Raw genomic sequence first — 9,115 nt, 5'->3', positions numbered from 1 at the left:
TTTCCTAGAGCGAGCGCCGCCGCATTATGTCCTACCTTTCTTGATGATTGTCTGAAAGACTATAATTAATCGGAGCAGAAGTGTGGCTGTTGACCTTTTCGCAGGTGATCGTCAGCATGGCTATGTTCGTTAATCGCCGAGCGATCACTCTCTTGACGACGGCAATTACAGATGACTTGCCAGCGCAAGCCACGGGGGGACAGCCAACGCGGCATGATTCATCCTCACATACGTTCTTCCACTTTCTCTCTCTCTCACACACACACACACACAGTATCTTCTTACTACACACAAATCAATCTCATGCTGGCCCTCTGCTGCACATTTTACCTGTGTATTAGCTGCCATTTGTCTGACATTAGAATAATAGTAGGCTGTACCAGGCTTTAGTGATCATCTCTAGAGAACACACAGGTATCATTATTCCCCGCCTCCATCAGCCTCACCACTTTGTGCTAGATAGCGACAATGCCAAAGAACATTCTGTTTAGAGCTGTGCCTATAACAATGTAATAACAATGTAATAAACTATAATAGTGTTAAGAAAAATGTGATATATAAAAAGGTGTATGATTCGAAAATGTATATAATTAAAGTACTAATTAGGGTTATTATATCATGTAATGAGAGCAGGGACCATTACAAAAGAATCAGACATGAATAAGCGATCCGATAAAATCCATTTTTCTGTACATTCGATAAGCAGATTTACTATAAATACATAAAACACTGCCAAACATTACATTACTGGTACACGATTTGACGTATTGTTATGCATTAAAGGGGAAAATTAAAATAACGTCACAATTTACTCACTCATGCCATTTTAAACTTTCTTTCTTCTGAAGAACACAAATAAGATATTTGCATTTCTAAAAATTGTATAAATGTTTTAAACATAAAAAAACATCCCAAACATTAGAATACGATATTTTCTATCCAGTTTTGTTGCATATTAAAATAAATTTCAACGTCCCTGCCATTAAACGTGGAATTGCTTTGAAAATTTCTGATGTTGAAAAATGGCAACTGGTGAAATTCAGCCATACATAAAGTTTAAGTACTTGGAGTTACCACAGTTTGGCCTATAGTTAGATGTTTTGGAAGCTTGGTTTTAATAAAAAGATGTTTTTGGATTAACAAGAAAGTTTTGAGTTCTGAAACTTGCAGGATATTTCTTTATAGTACAATCAATGACCTCTTATAAGTTATTGGGCTCAAAAACAACACCCACATTGACTTTGTATAGACTAACAAATATATTACATAGAAGAAATAAATTCATACAGCTTTAGAGCATGAGACTGAGTTAGCAAATTATGACAGAATTCATTTTTGGGTGGACTATCCCTTTAACAACTAAATTAACATGTAAATAAAAAGAAATAGTGTTCATCTTTGATCACATGATGACTTCCTAAGCCAGATTTCCCAAATTGTCTAAAAATACACCATTCAATTAACATTATATTCTCTTGTATACATAATGAAGTCTGAATGTAGTAGTAAAATTTACACCCAAATTAGTGTAAAAGAATAGTGTTACAACACATTTACACAGACAAAACAAAACAACGGTTCCACATGTTCAGGGCCTGGCTAATTGAAATGTTTGTATTGCTCCACAATCTCGCTCTCGCTCTCTTTCTCTCCTTGCACAGGCATAATTATTTGCAATTTGCCTAAGACATCCATTTGCTGGGACGCCAAGCATGAAAAAGAGGCAATTTCTGAAAAATGGAAATGCCTGGCGGAACTGGCGGAGGAGAAATAATGCAGTGCCATCCGCAAGCTGATGTCTGCCATCTGATAAGCGTTACGGGCGCAGGAATATTAATGCCACATCACCGGGACACAAGGTGCACACTTTTATTAAGGGTGTAGACATATTGTGGCTGGAGATGCTAGTAAAGTGAGAGATATGATATTTATTTTGTAATAGCTGTAAGAATGGCTGGTTTGGAGAGATGTACAGAATGTCTTCATTTGCTCAGAATCAAGTGTTAGAAAAGCGGTTTGGACCGAAAGATCGGTTTTGGATTGTACGGGTGTCATGTTTAAGGTGACGGGGGATATCTGAAGAACTGACAGTTCAACAAAAGGGTCAACCTACCAGTCAGCGCACATCACCACGTCAAAGCGACCCTCCAGAGCGGACACATCAGCCTCATTGTCCCATCTCACCACCCTGAAAGACAGAACCAGGGATGATAGCTGCGTCATGAAGCCTGTTGCACAATTTATCATTCATCCAAGACCCCCATAATAATGATGCGTCCAGAGACATTTCACACACCTGACACTCGTTTTATTTGCACCGTTGTCTGGCGGCAATCGCCTTCTCTCTTTTCTTTAAGTGCTAGGGCCGTTTTCCAGGCAAGCAAATCTGATTATTAATTAGCCATTATTAACAGTCAGTAAACAAAAATTACGTCTTGTGGAAATACAATCTCCTCTCTCAGCGGGGGTCCGCACCGCTTATTCACTGACTTGAGAAAGCGAATCCACCCCCCCCCACCTCCCTCAACCAATCACACGCGACCTTCACCCCACTCAAACCGCGCGCTCTGACAGGAAGCCTAATCTCTAAAGAAAACAATCAAAGTAATGCAGGCTAATTATACGTTTACTCTTTCACTTCATCAGCCCAGTGTAAATACAAAGGGAGGGGGAAGTGTGCAGAGCAAGAGAGAAGAGAGGAGACGAGAGGGGGAGAGAGTGGTTAGATCACTGAGTGCCAAAATTACTTTTTAGGTGATAATGCATTTGCGTGATGGTGTGCACAGTGGATGAGCTGTGTTTTGGCAAATGTGAGAGAGGGGTGTTAGAGAGTGTGTGTGTGTTTGAGTTTTCTAGATGAGGGCATTCAATCACGGAGAGTGGCTCATCATCGCTCTGCCTGGATACATCTTAGCGCGTTAGAGAGCGTAGCGCTCGCTCCGCGGGCTGTGGATACCTCGTTACCAGGCCAGCTGGGTTCAGGAAGTGACACGGAGCCTTGCGACCTCATTTTTGCCTACTTATTGACACTATTATGTCCCGAACACAAGTGCCGTAAATGCCTCTTTACCCAAAAACACTTTCCTATACTTCATGGAATGCTCAACTCCACAAAGAATTCACATATTCAGTGAATAATGACACTTGTATTGACATAAGAGATGGACTTCATATGGGAGTAATGTAAAAGCAATATTAGTGCTCTGTCTTTCATTATCAGAGATATTGGGAGGTGTATGAGAGGTCTTACCTGCTGGACACATTGGTAGATAGGAAGAGCCCTTCTCGTCTGTTCCTCTCGATTACACTGCGCACATCTGATGCTCTTTGTCAAGAAATGCAACGCTATTTCATAATTAATAAAAGCATGAAAATCAAACTTCAACTTCATGAAGACAGATATATCTACAATCCGATTCAAAAGTTTGAACACACCTACTCGTTTATCATAATAGTGTAGGCCTCGAAAGTATGAAATAACACAAATTCTAAACTGGATAGTTCCGGTCATGGATGCTGATTGGTCAATACTGCCATGCACACTCTGGACAATCTGTCAATCAACTTGAGGTGCACCCTGGGAGGATTTATAAACGGTTCTGAAGGACTTCCCAGGTTTGCTGAACACTTGATGGCTGCTTCCCTTCACCATTCAATTCAACTAATCAAACAAACAAACAAAAAACTTTCTAATAATACTTTATTATTATTATTCGTATTATTATTAATATTATTATTAAAACAATGCATCAATTATCATCAAAATAAATAAGTAAGTAAACAAGTAAATAAATACATAAATAAATACATAAATAAATAAATGGGATGAGATGAGAAGAAAAATTATTGGTAACATTTTACTTAAAGCCTTTATGTATAATGCCTTGTAATGAACCTTATAATGCATTGTATGATCTCATAAATAATCATAACGACCGTTATAAAATATTTTAATACATTGTTACACCTTTATAAAGTATAATACATTAAGAAACATGACAAACAACCAATAGTCAGATGTAATGTGCGAATATTATAATGCATTTAACTTTGGTTGCAATTATTTATGAAATGATATAATGCATTACAATGTACATTTTGAATACCATTATAATGCATTGTACATAAATTGTCAAGCAAAACTTTTGCCTTTCCCCAAAAAACTTTGTGTTTGCTTTCAAAAGTTTTGATTAAATAATATGAGGTGGGAGGAAAAGGTATATTTCATTGCTTTAGCAAGTGTTTCAAACTTTTGCAAAGTTTTTCGGGGAACGCAAAAATAATTGAAATATAAATGTCTTTTTTTTCATCACCATGGGGTGATCATTTCCTTTATCCCACTGACTTAGAGCCTATTACACGAGCTGATTTCTTGTTTTACCATGTTACTCTATTATGCCAGGTCCTCTTAAATGACGTCAACCCACACAGTCCGATTGCTTCCTTTTCTCTCCACACCTCATCCTCAGATTACCACTGAGCTCAAAACCAACTCATGCAAAGCATCATCATAGGTAATCAATAGGGAGGCTTTTAACCTGCAGCCATCTCTTCGGATGGGCCTCCACCCATTGTGGTTATACTGCGGGATTGATGTCAGTGCATCTATGAATAGACCTTTCGACAGTTTTAAACTAATTCAATTACGATTTCTCGCTTTTTCTGCCCCGCTTTCCCTCTCGCTCCATGGAAAACAACCGTAGCAAATCCAATCTATAGCGCAGGGATGGAGGGCAAATCCCTCGATGAAAGAGGGGAGGAGGCTGGGTGCGCGCATTACACTGGTGCGATCTGCTGCTAAGGAGAGAGAGAGTGGAAAGCTTACAGTGTAATCCCATCAGGAAAGACCACTGGGGGAGAGGTCAGCGCTGAACCGAGACACAATATGATCAAAACTGCACTTCCTGTGTAACACCTGTGCATATATTGTCTTCCAAAGTTTCATGACTGCTGCTTTATAGAGTTTGTAAAGCTCAAGAAAGCAGCAGTCATTAAAGAACGTGAGAAGTGAAATTTAGCAGTTAACAGTAGGGTCTCTTGATTATACATGCACAGCTTTAATCTGAGCTCAGCCAGTCTTTTGAGAACACAGACTGAGATCAAAACGGAGTCATGAAACCACTCAGCACTTTGTGGTATACTTTGTTCACTCCCTCATTGGGCTGATTTCTTGATGCAGAGAGAAAGATAGAGAGAGAGTCCATATGTTCTTGTAGTAACATGTCTAATTGAGTCATATTTAGTAGAGTAAACAAAAAAATAATAATATATTTACATATCGTATTTGGAGTCAAATCAAATTGTCAGTGTTTATGTACACATATACCAAATAACAGGGGTCTTAACACTAGCCAGGTTCAGTTCTCCAGTTGAGAATTTTGAACTATATACACTATACTAGTTATTGATGCAGTTACTGCATCATAATAATTATATATAATTATTACATATAAATAAATGTCTTTTTTAGGTGGACAGGCACAAGGAATTATATAATTTAATTGTCGACCTAAAAAAAGACATTTATTTATTATATACAGTATAGTATGTTTATTTTATATAGTATATAAAGTATAGGTCACACTTTAGATTAGGATCTACTTCTCACCATTAACTAACTATTAACTATGACTTTTGCCTCAATGAACTCTAATTACTGCTTTTTAATAGTTATTAAGGAAGTTGTTAAGTTTAGGTATAGTGTAGGATTAAGGGATGTAGAATATGGTCATGCAGAATAAGGCATTAATACTGTATGTGATTTATAAGTACTAATAAACAGCCAATATCCTAATAATATGCAAGCTAATAAGCAACTAGTTAATAGTGAGAATTGGACCCTAAAGTGTTACCAAAGTATATATAAAATAAAAACTTTAAATTATATATATATAGTACAGGAAAAGAACACGTATTTAAAAAAAAAACAAGTTATGTACTGTATATGCACAACTGTACATTGACAGTTTGGAACAATCCTATGATCTATGATCCATGCTCCATGCTAATTTGAAATTATTTCACTAACTAAATGGTTTTAATAATTCTGTCATACCTTCTTTTTCTTTCCTCTAATACAAAGAAAGAAAACACTACCACGTATACAGTTCTCACAAGACAGCTCGTCCTTTCCTGGCCTCGTCCGATCATCAGATCATCTCTTAGCGTTCTATTATGGCAGACACATCTCTGAAACAAAGCACTGCCAATTAATGCTCTATCAGCCTACTGCCAGTCTGTTCACACTCTATTACAGGAAGCAGTTTAGAGACAGACTCTGAATGTTTTGAGTATGTCTTGCTCTGCTCCCTTTCCCTCCATTTTCTTTTAAACAAATCTCTTCTCAATGAGGAATTGTGTTAATTTCATGCCACGGCCATTGTTCTTTGAGCCTTGATATTCAATAAAAGCTCATTGTAGTGGCAGCGCTGGCTGTTGTACTAACGAACGTGGGCACGGTAATTTTGCAGTGTTTTGCTGTCACGTCTGTCGTCTCCGTTCTTCCTGCCTTTGTGAGCCAAGCGACGTGGCTAATCTGAGTGACTGCGGTGGAAAGACGAGATGGAGAGCGGGAATAAGAAAAAGCAAAGAAAGGGAATGAAGAAAGAAGGTTCGAGCTGTGCCCTGACACCTGTTTAAGCTTCATCTGTGCTCCTGGCAAAAGGGAAAGTCAATAGAGGAATGGAAGAAGGGGGGAGAGGGCGAGAGACAAGGAGCAGGTGAGTCAACACACACAGCGGTAGCCTTCAATGACATGAATATGTATTAAACATGCTAAATGCAGGTTTCGGGTGTCAGCTGGATGATTTGCCTCACATTCAGATATGTCGAGGGGTGTGTGTGTGTGTGTGTGCGAGCATGTGCGGGTATTCTTTGACAGAGTGCACGTTAAGAATGGCTGACTGAAAATGTGTGTGTGTGTGCGTGTGAGAGAGGTGGAAGTGAGAGGAATATCTGAGGTAAATACAGGTTAAACAGACGTCTTTTCTGGGCTAAGCTCACAAAGATAGCCTACTACACTCAGAATATACACACCACACACTTCGCTGTCAGCACTCCTGCAAAACAAAGTGATGTTTGGAATGGTTCGGAAACACAAACACACAAGCTCTGTTCCAAAACCTATGAGTTGCCTCTGTATGGAGCATTTTAATAAGGTGACGATTTGCAATGTGAATGCTTTTTCAAAAAGTAGGCAGTTTGAAAGTTACCTCATTTTGGACAAATTGTAAGCATCACAGAAGCTCAATGAAAATAACTGTTTTAAGATGGTGGACGAACAAGAGAAATGCTAATGATAATACTGCTGAAAATCAAACCTATTTAAACCAGCATAACCTGGTTTGGTTTGCTGGTCTTAGCTAGTTTTAAGTTGGTTTCACAGCCTGACTATTTAAAAAGTGCCCAAAAACCCTTTAAAAAAACAGTCAACATACCAGACTGACCAGCAAACCATCTTAGGCTGGTTTAAGATGTTACATTTTCCTGCTTTTCTTCAGCGGGGAAATACAGTACAGAACCATTCAAAAGTTTGGGGTCGGTACGATTTTTTATGTTTTTAAAGAAGTCTCTTATTCTCTTATGCATTTATTGATTTGATTATATTATTTCAATTTAAAATAGCAGTTTTCTTTTCTTTTTCTTTTATTCCTGTGATGGAAAAGCTGAATTTTCATCTGTCATCACTCCAGTGTCACATGATCCTTCAGGAATTCTATGCTGATTTGCTGCTCAAGAACCATTTATTATTATTATCAATGTTCAAAACAGTTGTGCTGCTCTATTTTCGTATTTATATGTTTGTGGAATTTGTGATACATTTTGTGATTCTTTAATAAATAGAAAGTTCAAAAGAGCAGCATATATTTGAGATCAATTTAATGCATCCTTGCTGAATACAATTATGAATTTCTTTTCTTTAAAAACACTTTTGTTTAGGATCCAATTCTCATTATTAACTGACTATTAACTATAACTTTTGCCTTAATAAACTCCTAATTACTGCTTATTAATAGTTAGTAAGGTAGTTGTTAAGTTTAGGTATAGTGTAAGGGATGTAGAATATGGTCATGCAGAATGAGGCATTAATATGTGATTTATAAGTACTAATAAACAGCCAGTATCCTAATAATATGCAAGCTAATAAGCTTATTAGCAACTTTAATCATGCGAATTGGACCCTAAACTAAATTGTTACCAAAAAGATATTCAGTATATATTTATTCTTCTCATGTTGCCTGTAATTGTTTCTTGTGCACTTAAATCCTGCCTAAGTAGACTGTTCCAAATCAGTCACTTATGAGGTTCCATTTCAGTTCATGCACTGCCTTAGAAAGCAGCTGCCTATGTAGGGAGCGGGCAGCTCACTAGGTTTTTGGAACAGAGCCACATACCGGTCTGAAATGCAAGGATACTTTGAATTGCCTTCTCGTTGCCATCAGATAGCAGAACTTCCTTCACATCAGCACAAACCGCAATCTGCCGGAAAAGAGAGAGAAAAAAAGATGAAAAATAAACAAATAAATAAAAGCAAGACATCCTCAGCACACTGTTCGCAAGCAGTCATATCTGAAGAGCGCGGATTTTTAAAGCCCTACTCCAAAACGACCACCCGTCTCTCTTTCTCCCCTGCTCCCTCTCATCCATCTCTGTCTGTCTCTGCCGTTTTTTCATTTTATGTCTGCATTATTTTAATCATTCAATCAAATCAGTCAATACTTTTATCATTCCCGGTGGCTGGGAGCCCTCTATCTTGCTATCACTCTGTTGGGTAATTGCATTGTGACAGGGGATGATGGTGAGCGCCGAGCCTTTCATTTGCAGTGTGGCGTTTATCATGCGGGGCCATCGCGCTCTGCTGTCACTCCTTACTCAGCTCGCGAGGCCTGCCTGATGCCCTTCATATAACTTTGTACTGCGAAGCTTCTGCCTTTGTGCTGCTCCACTGTCAGCTCTTTCTGTCCTCTTTTTATACAGTCTTTTCATTCAAGTAGTCATCTTTATCAGAGGTGCCGTGTAACAGTTGCTTGGAGAGGTGCAGTGGGCAGAAGCAGGGAGTGCGTGTGCGTGTGTGTGTGTGTGTGTGTGCGTGTGTGTGTGTGCACGTGTGTGTGTG

The 9,115-nt window shown here is 38.4% G+C and overlaps 1 protein-coding gene across 1 annotated transcript in view; it reads right to left on the bottom strand.

Annotated features, from left to right (window-relative positions):
• Nucleotides 1–9,115, bottom strand: part of camkmt (calmodulin-lysine N-methyltransferase) — a 103,658-nt gene that overhangs the window by 15,616 nt on the left and 78,927 nt on the right. Inside the window, exons 6-8 of the mRNA XM_084093545.1 lie at nt 8,415–8,478; nt 3,251–3,317; nt 2,114–2,188 (exon numbers count right to left, since the gene is read on the bottom strand). Of these exons, the coding sequence (XP_083949671.1) occupies nt 2,114–2,188; nt 3,251–3,317; nt 8,415–8,478 (206 nt within the window). The remainder of the gene's footprint in view (nt 1–2,113; nt 2,189–3,250; nt 3,318–8,414; nt 8,479–9,115) is intronic.

Source organism: Abramis brama (assembly GCF_963993115.1).
Source record: "Abramis brama genome assembly, chromosome: 19".
Lineage (NCBI taxonomy): Eukaryota > Metazoa > Chordata > Actinopteri > Cypriniformes > Leuciscidae > Abramis > Abramis brama.
The sequence above is the reverse complement of the archived record's forward strand: the minus strand, read 5'-3'. Positions and strand labels throughout refer to the sequence as shown.